Below are 19,719 nucleotides of genomic sequence, written 5' to 3'. Positions count from 1 at the left end.
CGGAACCTAGGGGTTGCGAATCATATGTGCTGGGTTTCCGCAGAAGGCTGGTAAAGTTTGATCAAGGCAAGGGTATTGTCCAACGAGTGTGCGCTCGCTCTTCGCTTAATCCTGTTGGCTTCTTTGTGGGTGTCATCCTGAGTGCTTCGTGAATACTGATCTGCCTCTGTAAGTAAGCGCGTGTGTGAGGATTTTGTTCTAGAATATCTCAGGCCCTTTGTAGGTTCTAGAAAGCTCCATTAGTCCACAAACAGCCGTGGACCATCAATTAAATTCGGGAGGGTTAGGGACCGCAAGTCCCCGTTCTATCATGCACGTTACATCTCAGTCTGGTAATGCCGTTGCGTCCTAGCTAACATGGAAGCTGGGGAGGGGTAACGGTATGCTAGTTCGCCTCGTTCTCCGCAGCACCTCCGTCTAACCGATCTATAAGTCTCCATCAAGGTTGACAGTCTGCAAGTTATCTCTCTCTCGCGCGCCCGTCCAGCAACCATGCCTCCAAAGTCTTTTATCGCTTCTAGCGCAGATACGGCCATGTTAAATGCATTACACATTTTCAATCCCGAGCGCCTTGAAAGCAATGAGGATATCAGTGCCGCGATCGAAGTCTTGGAGGGAACCATCGACCCCTCCAACATTGCCGTCATCGTGGCACATGCAATGGAGCGACCATTCGCTCTAGAGTTTATCGTTTCAGGTGAGAGTATTTGGTGACTTTGTGCAAATTCACTCTACTCACTTTTCAACAGTAATCTCAAAATATACATTCACGTTCTTGTCCCAGTGGACGGTCGCACATTTCCCCACAACCTTGGATGACTATATTTCAAAACCCGTTTCTGTTCAAGCCTTGATCCGTCTTCATCTATCTTTGTTTTCTTTGCAGCTCTCGGACGCTCACGAATCTACCAGCTTGTGGGAGTACATGCGAGCAGTTGAGCTGGCTCAGCCAGTTCTTTGCGCACTCCCAGATATCGTCAAGGGAACCGACTTCCTCTCTGATACTACCACGTCGAACAGAAAGTCCGGGCCTATGCGACAGCGCAAGATGTCTAAAGCAGCTTCCCAATCGAAGGTCATGGTCGATATAAAGCCCTTCCGTGATCTGGATATACAAGTGCCTTCAGACGCAGCCGCTGCACTGGAATTGGCTGTCAACATTCTGTCTAATCAAAAGAGGATATTGGAGGTATCAAAATCTTGATCTGTTCATCGATGCCGCGAGGGTGATGTGTCATAGTATTTTCTAGACGTATTTCGCCGTCCTGGCCTTTCCGATACCCTGAAAGACATGTATATGAAACCTTCAACCAGCGTACCGAGTGTTCCAACTCAACAAACAGATATACCGGTTCTTCTAGATAGTCCGATGGTCGAGTCACCGACCGATGTACCTCACAAATCCGCTGATCAAACCCTCAAAGCGGCACTATACTATCAAAGCGCAGACGGCTTCGGAGAGTGGAGGATCTTTCTGAGTGACAAGGCAGCGAAGGACCTTCGTCAGCTACGCAAAGGAGATGCAAACATGTTGAAGATTGTGGTGAACAAGCTTAGGTATGCATCGTCATGATACTTATAGATGTGAAGATAACCCTAAGAATTTAGGGAATTATCGAATGGTCGATTTTCTGAGACGAATCAAAAGAAGATTACGGGTTCGCAAGTTCCTCTCCCGGTATTTGAGGCTAAGCTTCCGGGCGATAATCGAATAGTAGTGCGTCCGAGAGTATGACTTTTGCATGGTTTACTAAGGACATCGTCCTCCAGTACCAGGTTGATTTTGTCCAGGAATATGAGGCGCAGGTAGGTGACCTAAGACATTCCTCAAAGCATGCTATTAAAGAATTACTTAGTTCGGTCACCAAGGTACTTGCGCATCATCAGAGGCGTTCTGTAGCAGTCGATAACATTGTCATATCGCAGTACTCAACATATACGGGATCGAAAACCACGCATATATCTCTCGCCAATTTTGGGACAAATTCGCCAGAACTAAGGCGCACATCAAAGGTTCCGGTTACTCTGACTTGTATGCTCCATATCCTATCTCCTCTCACAATATGTACACAAAAGAAATCCCAGATGCAGGCTTCGAGATCATCCTCGGCACACGGGCGACGATATTTTCTCTCCCATGACCATACCCGTCCCATTGAAAGAGGAATTAGGCGGCGAGGTGCCTTTAGAGATTGCCGATATCAGTACAAAAGACCTTGCTGACGTACGCTGCCTCACTTTGATAACCAGTCAAGGAATAGAGCGCTAACATGGCGCTTTTGTGACTCTAGTTTCACTCGTTATTAGTGTAAGTGATCGAGTAGCCTTTGGTTGACGTGCCGATGACTCACGGACATGCTTAGTCTCGACAAATACGTTGCAGTGTCGCGGGTCAGCCTTACCTAGTCTTCATATCACAGAACACTCATAGCTAACACTATCATAGAATGTGCTGACTGGTGAGTCAATGTAATTGAGTAATTCAATCATTTTCACGGCTTCAAACAGGCTTGCTCCTTGATCAAGAACATGAGGAAGAGATTGCACACATCTTTCGCGTATCGTGGGTATCACTGATTGCCATATTCCATTTTGTTAACAATAATTCCTATAGGCCTCGTGAGCAGGAAATTATTGAACATACGGGCTCTTGCTATGTGCTTGGACGAAGTGGCACCGGGTATTGTATCATTCAGTTCCATCTGTCCATAAATTCTGATGCCTACGAGTAGCAAGACTACCACCATGTTGTTCAAGATTTTCGGAATCGAGCGCGCATGGATACAGTTGGGCTGTTACGGCCCTCGCCCTCGGCAGATCTTTGTGACCAAATCGCGAGTATTGGCAGAGAAAGTTGAAGAGTATTTCCAGAAATTCGTCCGGTCGCTTTCGCAGGAATCCGAAGCAGTCTCTCCTCTCGTCAACGATATTCTGCGGCGGTCCACGCTGCGTGGCGAACGTGGGATGGTCAATGTTGAGGAGGACATTGCGTGGCGTGACGATCTGCCTAAAAAATACAGCGAGCTCGTGGACGCGCACTTTCCGTTGTTCATCACATTCGACAACGTGAGTCAGTTCGGTTTTATCCCGACTGTATCTTATATGCCCCGGAACATGCTTGACAGCTCGCTGCGATGGTCGAGGCAGACATTCAGAACACTGCTTGCTCGCCCTCTGACGGTCGGAAGAAAAATAGCGTATCCGCTGATTCTGACAATCCATTGTTCATGTCGTATGAGATTTTTAGAGATGAGTATTGGCCCCGTTTCCCTTACCACGTTCAGAATGAATTCGGTAAGTCGGGGTCCAATTACTCTTCAAGTGAAATTATATTCTCATGTTATTATCAGCACCGTCCTTGGTCTTCGGGGAGTTCATAGGTGAGAAAATTAACCCGATGAATGTAAAGGAATATAAACTCGCTTTTCTAGGGGTTATAAAGGGGTCGCAAATGACGCTGGGGCATAAGAACCGCGTACTTGATCGCGAGGCTTATATTAATCTGAGCCCTCGTACACAGCCAATGTTTGCAGACAAACGCAACGCGCTGTACGATCTTTTCGAGTTGTACAAGGCCGAGAATAGACGTCGAGATGAGTTGTACGTGAAGCGCAAGGTCAAGAATCGTTATCGGGATGCGGCTGATAGGTAAGGTCATTTTGTCATTTTTTACAAGGCATCTTGACTCACTGTGGACCAGGACTCATGCTCTTCTGGATGCAATTCGCGACCATGAATTCCCGGGAGAGAAAGTCGACTTCATGTAAGCGCATCAATAACAATTCGTTACAGTGAATCCGACTGACTCGTCAACCATAGCTACGTGGACGAAGTCCAAGACCTTCTGCTGATTGATACATTATGCAAGTGGTCGTCTTTATGTTCATGTCAGTCGGCAAAAAGGCTGACCTTGTATTTTAGTCCTGAGATGGATCTGCAAGAACCCTAACGGTCTCTTCTGGGCCGGTGACACTGCGCAGACAATATCATTCGGAAGTGCCTTCCGTTTCGATGACTTGACGTCATTTTTGCATGTTGTCGAAGTGAGTTGGTCCTATTAGGGATCCTATTTATATTCAAACAATCATTATAGAAGCAGAGCGAGAGTAATATAGCTCAAGGACGTCCCTCCACACAGAGGCCAGAGTTTTTCCAACTTCTAACTAATTATCGGTCCCATGCTGGAATTGTGAACTGCGCACACTCTATCATCGACTTGATCAAGGAATTTTGGTATGATTCGATCGATATTCTTGGCAAGGAAAGAGGTATTGTCGACGGTATGAAACCTATCTTCGTTGACGGATGGGATGCGACCCAATTCAAGCTCTTCTTTGTCGAGAATAAGTATGTCTACCTTACCCACAAATTTATCCGACTGCTGAAAGCTTGAACAGAGATCAATCAGCGCGAGAACTAGGGGTGCATCAGTGTGAGCAACGATGTAATAATAATGTTCTGCCGATTTCGCATACCCAATCGATTTTGTCCCTTAGGTATCCTAGTCAGAGACGATGATGCGCGGGAAAAACTTGAGGGATTGATCGGTGATGTGGGGATAATTCTGTGAGTGACCCAAAGGCCTAAGTCGTCAGAATCTGCGCGGATTGTTGATTGCTTCCCCTGATCACACAGGACATTATATGAGAGCAAAGGATTAGAGTTTGACGATGTACGCTTTGGCATATCAAGAATTCGGTCTGGCATTGATAGAATAATGCTTTGTTCGACCTAGGTTCTACTTTACAACTTTTTCGAAGACTCTGCCGTCGATGAAAATCAATGGCGTCGAGTCATCAAAGCAGCTCAAGACGGCCCCCATGCCTGGTCGTATCGCTCTGCGGTTGGGACTAGTGCTCCAAGTGTCGGAATCGAGGTTTGTGTTGAACCTTCCATATGCGGTAGAGCTGTGCTCATCATCTACCATAGTTGAAATTCCTCTATGTTGCCGTCACCAGGACCCGGAAGAAGTTGCTGTTTGTTGACCAGTCCAGCATCGCACGACCCATTAAGGTAAGCACCTCGAGCACATATCATTTTCGTCGATACACGCCTACATCAGCTTTTAGCAATACTGGGTTAACAAGGATCTCATTGACATTCAATCGCCCGAAGATACCCTTTCAGAATTTGCCTCCGCCTCAAAACCAGAGGAGTGGGTTGAGCGTGCGAGAATGCTGTTTTCACGTCATCAATATGACCAGGCAACCAAGGCCTTCCGCCGTGCAAACCTGCCTCGCGAGGCCGCAATCGCGAATGCCTACCAACTCCGGGTTCTCGCGCAACGTGACACAAAAACTAGTGTCCAGTCATTCTGTCGGGCTGCTGATGCCTTTATCGCATGTGCGTCAGATTCGAGCAACGAAAAAGAGATTAAGAGCTTTTTCCAGGTCGCTGGCGACTGCTATCTGAAGAGCAAAAAGTATCCTCAAGCAGCAAAGGCATACGAGAATGCACGTCTTTTTACTCAGGCTATATCTTGTTACCTGGCCGCACGTTTACTGGATGAAGCTGTTTCCGTATTTAAAATGCATGAGGAAACGGTCGAAGCCGGAGTAGCGGAACGCGTGAGGAACATTGCCCGCTGTGCATACCTCAACGAGCAGAAGCACAGGTATGGTTTCGATGAACTGTACGAATTCTTTCTTCTCTGATACCCGGCTTCGTACAGACAGGCATCGGAACTTTTTCAGAACGAAAATGAAATGGTTCAGTTCATGGAGGACCTTGGCTTTGACCATGCTCATGCCGTGTTTCTAGAGCAGAAAGGTGACATCAAAGCTTCTGCCGAGCTCTATTGGAAGGAAGGCGATATTCTTCATGTGATCGAGCTACTACTCAAGGACGGCAAACATGTAAAGCAAGCACTTAAATACCTGCTAAGGGCTCTGTGGAAACATCTATCCTTTGGAGTGCGCTATGTTCCTACACAGGATCAAACCCCATCAAGCTTTGAGCTTGGAGAACTTTTCTCGTTTTTAGATCGACTACCCCAGGATGAGATGAGCACTCGAGAGATAGCAGAGGTACTCTTCCCTACTGAGAACTACCGCCAGGTTTGACTGATACCAACCCGCTGTATAAGGTCAACATGTTCAAAGCAATTCGTGATTCCGATATGCAAACACTGGAGCATTTAGCAGGAGTGTTGTGTCGAAGTGACGTTGTCGAACCTGCCGCAGTGCTCTGCCTTGATCATTTTTTTAGCCAGCAGTCCTCATTAGCAATGGGTACTCAAGAAGAAACCAACATCACTTTGCAAATGTTTCAGAACTATGTTCGACTCATGCGGGAGGTCATCATGCTGCCAAACCCCGTAGACTCGGAAGTCGTACAAAAGCTGTTTGCTATCCGACCAAGCTCCGTACAGGACCAGCTCATTCTACCGATGGGTACCTTTATGTGGAAACACTTCACCGAGGGCACTGTTCACGCATCGCAGACCCAAGATATGCACATCTTGCCAGGTCTCTTCAGGCAGCGATTTCGCCGGAGTCTCATTCAAAGGCTCCGAGTTCTAGTAGAATCCGAGGATCGCAGCTGTCTTAAATCTACGGTATTCTCCCCATGCTTAAATACCCTCCTTGGACGCCGATGTTTTAAGACAGATTGTCCCTATGCCCACGAGCTAGATGAAATATGGTATACTCGCAGGGTGCGATTTCATCTACAACAGATTTGCATCTTGCATATCTTTCAATCCCTCCACGATGACAGCTTCCGCGATCGGATTCGGCGGCAAAGGTCTGTTCGAGTACAGATGCTCGTACAGCGAACAGATATTAACATTGTTATTGTCAGACTCTGGATCAATCGCCTCGATGATCTGTTTCATCCTTTGTCCTACCATTGTGGTTCTGCATCTACACTTTGCGTTGATGACATCCAAGAAGCACGACTCGCGTTTCAGTGCATTAATCAATGGGTGACAGATATCTTGTTCACCCTCGAACCCAACCGCGAAACACTACAGAGGCCATTCTTGACAGATTTCTTGAAAGCTTTCGCGGTTGGGTATGCCTTGAGCGGGAAAAGCGTTGATGAATGCCTTGACCGCGTTCCGTGCATTCACTCCCCGCACCAAAGACACCCTCTATTACTCATAACTGGGAAGAGTTCGTCCTACGCTCTCCACAGGCTGGTGGCGTTCATGAGAGGGAGTGATGATGGTCTCTATCGGGGCGCTTATTTCTTGAGGTCAGTGGTCAAGATTTGAACAGGTGTACAAGGCTCTGATGTCATCAACATAGCCTTGTTGTCGAGCATCGAGTTCCTGTGCATATCGGGGCTACATGCCACCTACTGGATCGCATCTGTGGATTGTTTGCTCTCGTACATTACTTCCAGTCTAGGAAAACACTAAACGGCATAACACTTCCGCGTACGTGGCTGGTGGAGCTCTGGCAAGACTTTGAAATTTTTAAAAATAAACCGAGCCGAGCTTATCGATCAGTTGTGAAACCTATTGAGCAACTAATGGAGGACATATACTTGCAGGCCTACAGTGATCCTGGTGAGTATTGCTCGGGTATCTTGAATATATCTGATGTATCGAATGTTATGTAGAAGTATATCGCAAGTCTCTTGATATTCCCTGGCATGCTGCTAAGAGCATCTGTCTGGCGAGAATGTAAGTAGCTCACACTGCACATGAACACTATCAAGTTATTCAGTATTCAAAAACTTCACGCAGCTGCAAAGCCGTTTGCCTACGTGAGCAGACGCAAAGGCATGGCTGAATTTATTTGTCTGCTAAATGTGACAATTATCAGTGGGGTATAATATTAAAGACTTAACTCTACGGCAAAACATCGTTCGAGCTCTGAGTTCATTAAGAGTCAAAGATCCTACAAGGGTCTTTGATTCTGTATATGCACCGTTCGTCTCTGTTCTAATTGACGTCTTTCGTTTCTTATATCCTCAAATAGATATGCGATGGCAAAAAACTGGGACGATTCGGCAAGAACCATTCGAGTCTCCACGATGAACTCGCCCTTCGACGAACTGGTACAATTATTCTCCGCACAGTCTAGCCAGCCTACCAACGCCCTGCGTGGTATAAGGCGAGTTGTTTTCCAAAGGCACGAAGATATTCCTCTACTGCTTGACCCCCCACCGCATACTCGACTGCCAACCTTCATGGGGGTCAGGACGCAAGCGTCGTCCACTTCGAATAATAATAGCGATCTGGGATCTACTGTTTCAATGCCATCAGAAATGGCTACGCCTTTCATAGCGCAGACGGACGAAGACGCGGAATATAGCGCCGATGCTAATGATGCCGACGAAGTTGCGACCAGTGTGTCAGAAGAATCTGATATTACGGACCATGTCGATACAGCCGCATTCTTCACGGGCACATCCAAAGAACAATTGGAGGCAGTTGAGCGGGTTCAGCAGGCTTTTCGGCGAAAACTCAAGCGTAGGAATGCGGCCGCAAGGGGAGGCTTTTCAGCGTCACGAGCGCGCTTTTTCGATGCTTGTCTCGACCAGGTCCGTGATGTGGACTGGGCACCTAGAGCACCCTATCGCATCGTATATCTAGGCTTACTCCCTCACATCCTACTCTGTCTGGAATGGCTCAAGAGATCAGCGACAGAACTAAGAGAAGGAGTCAAGAAGAAAAGGACCCCGGGAGTGTCCACGGACGAGTTAGAAAAAGGTTGGAGAGATATGACCATGGCAAAGTGCGTTGTCTCTTACGAACCTTTTGGAACATCTGAACTCAACTGTCCGACTTTGGCAGAGATATTTTGGACCATGTAGAGCGACTTCTCGAGACGTTGGAACCAAAATCCTCCTTCCATGATACGCGCGATTTGGATCAGTTCCGTCACTTCGCTGAGGAAGTCAAAGGGTTGATGGACAAGTTGTTAGGATCAAAGCGCATGCCAAAGGAGGACATAGAGCTAGTTATGAAGGGCCTATCTCCCGCGAAGACTCGACGCATACGACCGGAGAAGCCTGAACTGAATGTGGAAGACTTGGATATGTAGGAATGTATATATGGCGCCAAGTAGCGTGACACGCACTCGAAACACTTCGTGTCTTGAAAGAGAGCCTTGGCAAGGTTTCCTAAGGACTAGTAGGTGTCAGTCTGTGTTTGAGCACATTTAACAGGGCTATACCTCAGCATGTCCACGTTCCTTGCCACGCCGTAACCCTCTTCCAAGGAAGGAGACGTATATCATACCATGCTCGGAACCAAATCCATCTACGAAAGCTCTTCAAGCGGAAGACTGGCTAAGACTAGCCGTGCCAGGCACGTGGATCAGATATGCGCGCATGTTTCAGTACGACGGGACATCATCTTCAGTTTGCACACGTCTTGTCCTACTATTCTTATCCTCTCCAAGGTCGAACAGGATACAACCAAATGAAATCCATGTGCTTTCGCATACGCCACGCCAGTGCAGAGTATGCAGTATTCGACTGGCGTCATGGTGAACACTGCCCCGTTGACCGTAAACTGTCCTATGTCACTCACAATAGGCATTCCTGTTATGATGCCTCCCCGCTCCAGGCGCAGTACGCTGAAGCGTACGATGCGGATCAACGATCCGTAGCAGATTATGAGGCCACTCATGGACCTCAAGAGGATTCAAGTACCGCCGACACCATCGACGGCACTAAACTCCCTATGTGGCACCAACCAGTGGCACTCTATGGTGCGTGAGGTTACAGAACTATGATGTCGAATCTATTTACCGTGATCATACAAATCCTCGCTTCAGGATACCAAGAGCCAACCTTACCGCAATATCCCAGGACAGATACGCCACAATTTGCCACCGCTGCGCATTCCATCAAAGGAGCGGCGTATCAGATGTCCATCCCGAGTTCCGAGGTCAGTTGAGTGTTTTTATTCGGGACTATGGTCTGATACTCTGCAACAAATCGCGACGCGACGAGCAGAAGCAGACATTGTTCGCGACGGCCCGTTCACAGGTCATTCAACTTTCAGAGGAAACTGTGACACTGTGCACCCGGGGAAGTATGGCCGAGGTGCACGCTACGCCGAGGATAAAGCTCCCATCATGGCAGCGAACTGAAGGAGGCCATACAATCCATAAATACATTCAACAACGGGCACAACAAGGATCGCTCCCCCGTGGAGCAGGCATCTGCTGAAGTTGTTCTAGCGTCGACTGTCGAACCTAGCACGGATGCTGCCAAGGCCAACTTCGACGCCAAGTGCTCAGCCTGTGAATGGACCATAGATCTGTGAGAAGGGTGGAGTTTGCCAGTCACCTCGCACGACACAAGACGACGATCCCGGGCCATGACGAGTATGCAGGCCCGCCGTCTGCGTGTGTGGAGCGAAGTTCCGTCGCGAGGATGGTGCGATATTCCACTTCAGGAAGTGGTGTCCCCTCCGTCCTAGGTAGTTTACGAGGTCAGTGTCGCATCGCGTGTGAAGTTGAGGTGAAGAGATAGTGAAGAGATGGCAGGTGCTGAGGGCATCGGGGATGCACTATTTTCACACTATTATTTCCTGCCTCTCCCTCTCTTCTCACCCACCATCGATTTCCCTGATCGTTCTGAATAGTTGATATGCCTACACTTTCCTATCCCGTCTTCGTCTCGCGATTGCTTGCAATTGGATTACTCTTCTATTCTCGGAAGTCAGCTATCTGCATTCTTGGTTTCGATGATGCTCACTACCTACGAGGGCCTTTGATCGTGTTTCTCAATCATAGCATTCTTTGCCTAGGCAGTCATGCAGTAGTCATGCATGTTGTGAGAGGGAAGCGTCGCGAAGCGTGAGAACAGTGTGAGAACTCAGATGGCCATGCACTTTGCTCTAGTTTTGCTCTAGTTTGCTATCTTTTCCTCCTGCGGCAACACCGATGGGTCTATCATCTCAGAAGGCTAGTTCACATCGTAAGTCCAGTATGCAATATCAGTCTACAGATTTGACATCATGTTCTCCTGCTGGGCCTGCCTTGAAGCCTGTTTGCTTCGTCCAAGGATGCTACGTGATCACGATAGAATAGATCTATGATTGAACGGCACATACAAGTTGTACTGACCAGGAAAAACCTACGCTTTATTCTAACAAAGACGAAGATGACAAGGAACCTGATCGATTAGGATCGATGAGAGAAGGGGCAAAGAAAAGGAGGCTATGATGCAGTAGGGTGCGTCTGTGTTATACGATGTTGACAGCTAATCTTCTCCCTACACTCGCGATTGGCATCGACCGAGAGGCACCACGGGTCTTCACACCCAAGAACGAGGAGGGCCGGTGCACTTTTTGGTCTTCAAGTGCTTGTACATCCCATCTCGACGAGAATACTCCCGTCGACAGACACAGGTGACAGGGCCCTGGTATGCCGTGTGACCGGGGGTTGTCCGCTCGTGTCGAACCAGATCTCCATGATGACGATAGGCCGTGCGATGCTTCGCGCAGATATGTGGTCTAGCGTCGTCACGCTCTCTCGTTGGGTCTCGAGTCTTTGTCCGTCCCCTCGCCGAAATTACCATCATTTTATTCGGCGTTCGATTGTCCATGGATGTAGCAAGGCAAGCTGGCGAAGCATAAGGTCCGGCAGTGGACACTGGTATAGCTGCAGCGAACGGTGGTTCTATCGGGAAATCATTCCCATCGTGCCCGTTGCTGGATATGTTGGTGTTCCGTTGTATGGCCCTGACCTTCGCTAGCCTTCCGGGTGCGAATTGCCCTCCGGGAGCCGCGTTCGCCTCAGCCATACTGTCTCTGCGGCACAGTGGACTCATGGTTGTCTCAGACAACCAATTCCGCGAGTCGCTATGGACAGTTATTGGATCCTGTCTCCCACCTGAGCGCTATGGTAGACTGTTAAGTCCATTTAGTCTGTATGACTAATGACAACACTCACGACAATTGCTTGGGCGGGATCGGACATCGAGTAATGCGTGGGTGGCCGAGGCCACCATGAAGTCGAGTCGGATGCCCCCCACAAATCCGTCAAGGTAAGTGGATCCGGTACTTGAACTGTAAGACAGTGTTTTATATGCGAGCAGCTCACGATGCAACATCGCCGATTGTACGCACCAATGGGAACTGACTGCGTGTCGACCAGGCCCAATGCGGCGCAATTCTCGTCATATATGGAGAACCCAAATCCCATACTGAACAGAGGTTCAGGTCCGAGTTCAGAATCTCTCTGTCCTTCGAGAAAGCTGGGACTCTAGAATAGAGACAACAGTGAGTGACGTTGCTTGTCCTGATTGTGGCCCAGGTTGACAAGGCAGTCTATGTTCAGCAGTAGATTCAGTGTACTGTACTTACCAACCCTATTCGATCCTGAGGACCCTGGTGAAGTGCACGGCGAACGGAAGTGCAGTCCCCCCACTGGGGGCCATCCATACACTGAAAGGTGGATGTATCGTATAAGAAATTCATCGTCAATTTTGTCCGATGCGTTTCCTTCAAGACAACGCAAGATGGAGTGGGTGCTCGGAGACTGGGGGTAGAAGCGGGGTAGTTGTTTGCGACTAGAGACGGGTGCCCCTTCGGCTTAAATATGTCCGCCCATGAGCTCCGTGCATCTGGCGCATATTTTTTGCCGCTTCTTGATCTGGCTCACATCCTTCACTGATGGGAGATAGCGCCATTGGTTTGTGCATATCATGATGTAAATGAGACAACAATGCAACTTCTCCTTGCTTCTCTCGGCTCCATCACTCTACGCTTCGACCTTTGTGTCCATATCGAGAAGGAGGTGGCAAGAAACATGAGGTTGGTTCAGTAAGATCATGCTCTCTCATTAGTTTCAAAACTGGCTGATGCATTGGAGAGCACGGCCCTACGTCGCTGCCAACAGCGTCTCGTCTGCCTACGCCGGGAACATCCAAAACAGTCAATGGGTTGCTCCTAGATCAGTACAGTCAACTGCACGCAGTCAGTGCGCTCGCCCTTTCACCATAATGCGATTCGATGCATGATGATGTCGTAAAGCGCTGGCGAGAAGATGGCGAGAAGAGATGAAAGCCTCGTAGCGATAGCAAGGGACAAAGGGAGGGCGTGGTATTGTATTTTTGTGTACGTACAAGCACTGGCAAATGAGGAATCAGCATCAGTCGCCACCGCTTCTCGACATGAAAATCGTGCAAGACCGCTCATGTACATGAACGAGATCCTCAAAGATGAAGCATCCGAACGAGTTCTTTACACTCATTGCTTGAACCTGATATCGCGCTGCGATTTTCGAAGCGTACGTCATAATGCATAATGGGCGAGGCAACATTTCGAAGGGTCCTTTTGCCAACAATCTTCACAGGCGAGGCGAGGAATGAAATAGTCTATCAGACCGGCAGATCCAAGAAGAATCACCTCGTACTCTGGAGTCTCATACTATTCGTATCACCCATCAAGGCCAGACAGGACACGAACCTTTCACACAACCCCCTGGCGATTCACGGGCCACGCCTCCGAATGAACGCATAGGTATCCCACATTGGCGCAGAGTATGCAGTCTTGCTGACGCTATGGTGAGCGCAATGGCTTTCGACTGTTGAGGTGAATAATCCCATGAGCCTCATGTTGGAAATTGTCCGATACCACCCGCGATACGCATCTCCATATGATGCCTCTAGGTGCAGTGTGCTGAAGTGTATGATACAGATCCACGAGTCGTAGCAGAATATGGCCTCAAGAAAGTGCCACTGACCCCATGATGCACTGAGCTCTCTATGTGACGCCAACGAGTGGCGCCCTACGGTGCGTTAGGCCCACGCATCATAAGAATATAATGTTCAGTCTACCTACCTTGATCTAGCAAGCTTTGCTACAGGATACCGAGAGCCAGCCATATCACGGTATTGAATGGCAGATATGCTACAATACAGTGCCACTTCGCCGTATTTCAGCGGCGATGCGTTATGTCAAATGCCCTCCTCGAGTTCTGAAGTCAGTTGGGCATTCCATCCCAAATGATATATTCCTAATATACTGTAAAGCACGACGCGATAGCGGAGCACCAGGCATCTGTTGCGATGGCGAGTCCACAGGACATCCAGTTGTCCTAGAGAAGGGTGATGCCGCACAGTTGGGAGAGAATAACCCAGGTGCGCGCTACACAGGGGGTAGAGCTCACACCATTACAGCGCGCTGAAGCCGAGGTCATACGTTTCAGCACTAAGATATCCAACGACGGGAGAGCATGTTTTTTTTTTACCGTGCTGCATCCATCTGCTGGGGTTGTAGTAGCGTCGATTGCAGAACATGGCCAAAGCTTTTGATTCCTGGAAGCCAAATGCCAGCACTGTGGAACATGTCTTGTGTCTCTTATGTCTTGTGCTCTGATTATTTGCGAGAGTTAATCGACACCGCAGCGGCACTGTTTGCTGATTTACAGTCTTGAACGAAGCGTGACAAAGCGTGACTTTGACTACAAATTGTGACTACCCTTCCTGGTTTTAGCATATTTCATGAGCAAAATCGGAAAAAAGTTAGCATTTTTCTGACCGATTCGAGAGTATGTTGACCGGGAAACCTACATAGGAGCTTCGTGGGGCCTGCGAGAGGTCAAGGGCCTCGGGGCGAGTGCTACGTCTTCGTCATGATTTGATCCACTTCATATATCAACCATCTACATCCTCAGGGATAATCATGCTGAGTACTTACGAGGGACCTTGTAAATGCTATCATTGAGAAGGTCGTGCGCTTTGGTATCTTGTAGCATCCCGCAGCATCCCGCCCACAATCTAGCCGTACTTAAGCTTCCTCCTGCGTTAACACCGATTAATTTTTGTTTTCAGAAGGATAGTCCGAATAGTATGTACAGTATGTGATACTGGTCTATGGCTTTGACATCCCTCGCTGGCCTCACCGCAAAGTCCATTTGCTTCGTTCAAGGGTGTCAACAACATGAGCGCATCGAGCCTTCAATGCAATGGCGGGTAGAACATTCGCTGAGAAATTGAACGAGGCAGGCATCATGGTTGGGACCTGGTCGATAAGGATTGAGAGAAATGGCAAAACAAAAGGAAAGAGAAACTCACCCACGGTGCGCCTGTCTTCAGGTACTACTTCAAAACTACTCCTGCCTGCCCCGCAATCGAGAATCAGGCATTATGTGTTATGCATCCTCACCCCCAGTCAAAAGTCAGTCGAGGTAAATAGAGGCAGATATAGGCGAATCTATATGAATGGGATTGAATCGGTCTCCCTCTTAAATTTTAGACTTTTTATAGGCAGATCGAGGGGGATCGATTGGCATAGATTCAGGTTTATTTTTACATTGGCTGGGGGGTTTTTTTTTCGAAAAATGAAAACCGGGCCCTTTTGAATCCATTTGAATCCATTTGAATCCATTTGAATCCATTCAGATCCATTGGGATCCATTCATATCAATTTGTGTGGAATGTACAACCTAGTCTATGCCAATCATGCCGTGCCACTGCTCCGCCTTCCTCCGTCACTGCTCGTCAATTGCCTAACCATCGCCTGCCTACACCCTGGCACTGACCTATCCAAACCACAGTCGCTGCTGTTGACGTGCAGATCAAGACGCAAGAGCGTCTCCGACTACGCTGTGGATGCTGCCGCATCTTGATCATGTTTGGTGCAGGGGTATTTTGGCGCAACAAGGGATGCAGCTGGTTGGACTTGATGAACGGCGTCGCACGAGAAGGTGGTCATGAAGATGGGACAGGTGCAGAAGAGCCAAGAGTGGAAGAGTTGAGCTGGTTTGGCTCAGAAATAGTAGGATAAAGCCTCAAAAAAAGGAGCCTGCAAACCCAATGCACAGTCAAGTTCCATTGGAAGATAAAAAATGGATCACTGCATGCCCTCCATCTGGTGTTTGAGCTGTACATTCTCTAATTGAAGCGGTGTATAGGCATGGTTGCCACAGTGCACAAGTGCCTGTGCACTGGCGGAGGCGATGGCTTGTCCCAGTGGTACATAAGTACTATATGATATCTAAAGATGTATGTCAGTGGTGAAAAGTGGAAATACTCATCTAGCTTTGTACATCCTGCAGGGGCTGCATACAACGCCAGTCAAACTCATTTGACGGCATATTGGATGTTGGACTGGAGCTGTATCTGGAATTCTGCAGATTCAGCATGGCTGGTTGAAAAATTGCGGGCATCTCTGCTTGGTTGACGAGTTTCGAGCCGCTTGCAAAGGGGAGAGAAGGAAATGAGGTCAACATTGCGGACATTGGGGAATCCTGCGACATCAGGGAGCCGCCCCTCCTAAGGCTGGAGGCATGAGATTGGAGAGCTGAAGATTGGCCATATGAGTGAGTTGGAATGGTTATAGAATTATCAGCGCCGTTTGGATCGTACATGTCGTCCGCGCATCCAGAAGTCGACGTCAAAGGAGATGGCTTGTCAGAGCTCGCTGGGTGCACCACGCACAAGTCAGTCACATCACATGACGTGGTTGAAATTAAGATCTGACCGAGTTTGGTTGGGTTGTTCTCACTGGATTGTTTTATCACATTTGTTGTTTTGTTTCCCGCACCACACACACGCACGCCTCCGCCACTGCCTCTAAGCCACCCACAGCCCTTGTGCCCAGTCACCTGCACTACACACATGCACGCACACATGCACACACATGCACGCAGACCGCCGCCCACTCCTTCTGTCGCCCGCGCCGTGCACGCGCACGCCTCCGCCTCCGCCTCCATGCATGCCTTCTGCTCCCCACATCACGCGCGCGCACGCAGCCCTCCGCCCTTGCTGTCACTCGCACTGCACATGCGCACGTTGCCGCCGCCGACTCCGGACCGCCCTTGCGTCCACCGCGCACGCAGCCCGCCACACACCCCTACTGTCGCCCACACCGCGTACACACACGCCGCCTCTGCTGCCCAAACCGCACACAGCCCGCCACCTACCGCCTCTGCCTCCGGACCGCGTTCGCGCCCGCATCGTGCACGCCGCCGACTGCGCCTCCGCCTCTGGACCGCCCGCCTCCCATCATCTCTGCTGCCTGCACCGCACGCGTGCACGCCGCCGCTCCTGTATACCTTATTTCATACTTAATGTTACTATACCCGTGCTATTGATTCATCTGACTTGAATAAATTCATTCAAAAATCTTGTTCTCATTCAAAACAGCGACTTAGGCAAAAAAGATTGAAGCAGGCAATCTAGAGGTGTCGTGACAAATTTTGACTATGTTTCATGACTTCAGCATTTCCGGTGTTTGCGAAAGACAGCAAAAGGCTAAACAAATGTCCATGATTTCACGTTTCTCAAAGCATTTTCAGTATTAATAATCTGATCTAATTGCTGTGAATCGATCTGCCTATATATGCCTATATTTCCCTCGATCTCCCTCGACCGACTTTTGACTGGGCATCAATTTCACCGATCGGTCTGGCACGAGTAGTTCATGTGCCTACAATTTCCTATCCCGTCTTCGTCTCGCTATTGCTTGGAAGACCCCCCTATTCTCCGGTCTCAACTATATATAACATCCTTGGCCTCGATGCTCGTAACTTACTAGAGAACTTGTCTTTACTGTTATCGTTTCAATCATAATAGCATTCTTTGCCCAGAGACTCGAGTCGTGATGAGAAAAACGGAAGCTTTTTGAAGCGTGAGAACTCAGATAGCCGTGCACTCTGCTGCCACTCTGCTGCCTTTGGCATTCTTTAGCAACCAGTCGATACTTCCTCCTGCGCCAATACCGATAGGTCTGCTATCTCAGAAGGCTAGTTCGCAATGCACGATACAGTATGCAATATCGGTCTACATCTTTATTCTCATGTTCTCCTGCTAGATCTGCCTCAAAACCCGTTTGCTCCGTCCAAGGATGCTAACGTGATCGCAATAGATCTATGATAAAACGGTAGATACAAGTTACACTGGGAAAATAATCGGTCAAGCATATACGGTGCTGTATTAGAGACGATGGCTGGGGACTGATTGATAGGGATGGATGGGAGAAGGAGCAAAGGACGGAAACAGGCTATGGTGTAGTAGGGTGCGTCTGTTCTACGATCTGACAGCCAATCTCCTCTCCAGACTCGCGATTGAGCATCGATCAAGGAACATCATGCGTCTTCACGCCCAAGAACGAGGAAGGCCGGTACACTTTTTGGTCTTCAAGTGCTTGTACATCCCGTCTTGACGAGAATACTCCCGTCGACAGACACAGGTGACAGGGCCCTGGTATGCCGTGTGACCGGGGGTTGTCCGCTTGTGTCGAACAAGATCTCCATGATGACGATAGACCGTACGATGCTTCGTGCAGATATGTGGTCTAGCGTCGTGAAGCTCTCTCGTCGGGTTTCGAGTCTTTGTCCGTGCCCTCGCCGAGCTTACCATAAGCTTCTTCAGCGTGAATGCAGCGGGACAAGGCGGTGAAGCAACAGGTCCTGCGATGGGCACTGATATAGCTTCAGCGAACGTATGCTCTACCGGGAGATGATTCCCGTTGTGCTCGTCGTTGTATATATTTGTGTTCCTTTGTACGGTCCTGACTTCTGCTAGCCTTCCGGGTGCCAATTGCACTCCGGGAGCCGCGTTTGTCTCAACCATACTGTCTATGCGGCACAGTGGATGCATGGACATCTCAGATGGCCAACCGTTCCGTGTATCGTTACATGCAGATGTTGGATCATATCTCTCACCCGATCGCTATGGTCGAGTGTTAAAATCATATAGACCTCATGACCAATAACAACACTCACTACAATTGCTCGAGCGGGAGCAGGAATCGAGTAATGCATGAGTGGCCGAGACCGCCAAGAAGCCGAGTCGGATACCCTCCACGGATCCATCAAGGTAAGCGGATCCGCTACTTGCACTGTAAGACAGTATTTTATATGTGAGTAGCTCATGATGCAACATCACCGACTGCACGCACCAAGGGGAACTGGTTGCGTGTTGAGCAGCAATGCGGGGCAACTTGCATCATAGATGGGGGAGAACCTGGTTCCCACACCAGACAGAGGTTCGAGTCCGATTTCAGAAATGCTCTGTCCTTCGAGAAAGCCTGGATTCTAGGGTAGAAACGGTGAGTGACGTCGCTTGTACTGATCGATGTCCCAGGTTGACAAGACAATCTGTATTCCGTAGCAGAGTGTATTGTACTAACCAAACCTATTCGATCCTGGTAAGGTGCATGGATATCGGAAGTGCAGTCCCCCTACTGTGGGCCGTCCATACACAGAGGATTGGGATCCTGTGGAAACGGCCATTCAAAGGACGTGTCGTATGAGAAGTTCATCGTCGATTTTTCAGGTGCTTTCTTTTAGGAAAATGCAAGGTGTTGAGTGAGTACTTGAAGACTGGGAGTAGAAGCGGGGTAGTGGTTTACAACTAGAGAGAGATGGCCTTGCGGCTTAAATGTGTGCGCCCATGGGGCTCCGTGCGTCTGGCGCATATTTTGTTGTCTGTTTGCGATCTGGCTCACATCGTTCACCGATGAGAGATAGGACCGTTGCTTTGTGCACGTCATGAGGTAAACAAGACAACCATGCACCTTCTCCTTGCTTCTCTCGACCTTTGGATCCACATCAAGAAAGAGGTGGCAAGGAACACGAGGATGGTGCAGTGAGGTCATGCTCTCTTACTTTACGTCGCTGCCAACAGCATCTCGTTGACCTACGCCGGGAACGTCCAAAAAGGTAAATGGGTTGCTCCTGGATCAGTACGATGACCTGGTCACGCAGTCAATGCGCTTACCCGTTCATACTGATGCGATTCCATGGGTGATGGTGTCATGAAGCGCTGGCGAGAAGATGGCAAGAAGAGACGAACACCTCA

At 48.9% G+C, this 19,719-nt stretch overlaps 6 protein-coding genes across 6 annotated transcripts; 2 read left to right on the top strand and 4 right to left on the bottom strand.

The window, feature by feature from the left end:
• Window positions 1-492: 492 nt before the first annotated feature.
• Window positions 493-10,997, top strand: HETIRDRAFT_429348 (uncharacterized protein; the record flags this gene model as incomplete). Its single annotated transcript, XM_009552051.1, has 46 exons — window positions 493-697; window positions 750-1,189; window positions 1,241-1,557; window positions 1,609-1,717; window positions 1,756-1,806; window positions 1,857-1,869; window positions 1,927-2,032; window positions 2,092-2,224; window positions 2,292-2,308; window positions 2,364-2,391; window positions 2,447-2,459; window positions 2,509-2,563; window positions 2,615-2,680; window positions 2,733-3,066; window positions 3,126-3,294; window positions 3,351-3,380; window positions 3,432-3,648; window positions 3,701-3,763; window positions 3,820-3,887; window positions 3,922-4,043; window positions 4,094-4,347; window positions 4,398-4,432; window positions 4,497-4,566; window positions 4,636-4,672; window positions 4,736-4,876; window positions 4,930-5,013; window positions 5,070-5,614; window positions 5,672-6,056; window positions 6,086-6,655; window positions 6,677-6,744; window positions 6,802-7,014; window positions 7,138-7,197; window positions 7,251-7,381; window positions 7,454-7,513; window positions 7,567-7,630; window positions 7,694-7,713; window positions 7,773-7,878; window positions 7,929-8,687; window positions 8,747-8,992; window positions 9,493-9,668; window positions 9,735-9,847; window positions 10,100-10,194; window positions 10,221-10,396; window positions 10,550-10,763; window positions 10,820-10,884; window positions 10,915-10,997. The coding sequence occupies 46 exons, from the start codon at window positions 493-495 to the stop codon at window positions 10,995-10,997; spliced, it is 7,326 nt and encodes a 2,441-aa protein (XP_009550346.1).
• A 232-nt stretch (window positions 10,998-11,229) lies between these two features.
• HETIRDRAFT_221976 (uncharacterized protein) lies at window positions 11,230-11,948 on the bottom strand (the record flags this gene model as incomplete). Its single annotated transcript, XM_009552050.1, has 2 exons — window positions 11,230-11,808; window positions 11,862-11,948. Coding segments are annotated over 2 exons (666 nt in total), but the record flags the coding sequence as incomplete, so codon positions are not given.
• A 3,179-nt stretch (window positions 11,949-15,127) lies between these two features.
• On the bottom strand, window positions 15,128-15,331 carry HETIRDRAFT_421100 (uncharacterized protein; the record flags this gene model as incomplete). The annotated part of the gene is made up of 1 exon (XM_009552049.1): window positions 15,128-15,331. One exon carries the CDS (start codon window positions 15,329-15,331, stop codon window positions 15,128-15,130), a length of 204 nt encoding a protein of 67 aa, XP_009550344.1.
• An 83-nt stretch (window positions 15,332-15,414) lies between these two features.
• HETIRDRAFT_421099 (uncharacterized protein) lies at window positions 15,415-16,172 on the bottom strand (the record flags this gene model as incomplete). Its single annotated transcript, XM_009552048.1, has 4 exons — window positions 15,415-15,594; window positions 15,640-15,718; window positions 15,771-15,910; window positions 15,963-16,172. 4 exons carry the CDS (start codon window positions 16,170-16,172, stop codon window positions 15,415-15,417), a joined length of 609 nt encoding a protein of 202 aa, XP_009550343.1.
• Window positions 16,173-16,533: 361 nt separating this feature from the next.
• Window positions 16,534-16,986, top strand: HETIRDRAFT_108978 (uncharacterized protein; the record flags this gene model as incomplete). The annotated part of the gene is made up of 1 exon (XM_009552047.1): window positions 16,534-16,986. One exon carries the CDS (start codon window positions 16,534-16,536, stop codon window positions 16,984-16,986), a length of 453 nt encoding a protein of 150 aa, XP_009550342.1.
• A 1,026-nt stretch (window positions 16,987-18,012) lies between these two features.
• Window positions 18,013-18,731, bottom strand: HETIRDRAFT_324956 (uncharacterized protein; the record flags this gene model as incomplete). The annotated part of the gene is made up of 2 exons (XM_009552046.1): window positions 18,013-18,588; window positions 18,642-18,731. 2 exons carry the CDS (start codon window positions 18,729-18,731, stop codon window positions 18,013-18,015), a joined length of 666 nt encoding a protein of 221 aa, XP_009550341.1.
• Window positions 18,732-19,719: the final 988 nt, after the last annotated feature.

This window comes from Heterobasidion irregulare (assembly GCF_000320585.1).
Source record: "Heterobasidion irregulare TC 32-1 unplaced genomic scaffold scaffold_09, whole genome shotgun sequence".
Classification (NCBI taxonomy): domain Eukaryota; kingdom Fungi; phylum Basidiomycota; class Agaricomycetes; order Russulales; family Bondarzewiaceae; genus Heterobasidion; species Heterobasidion irregulare.
The sequence above is the reverse complement of the archived record's forward strand: the minus strand, read 5'-3'. Positions and strand labels throughout refer to the sequence as shown.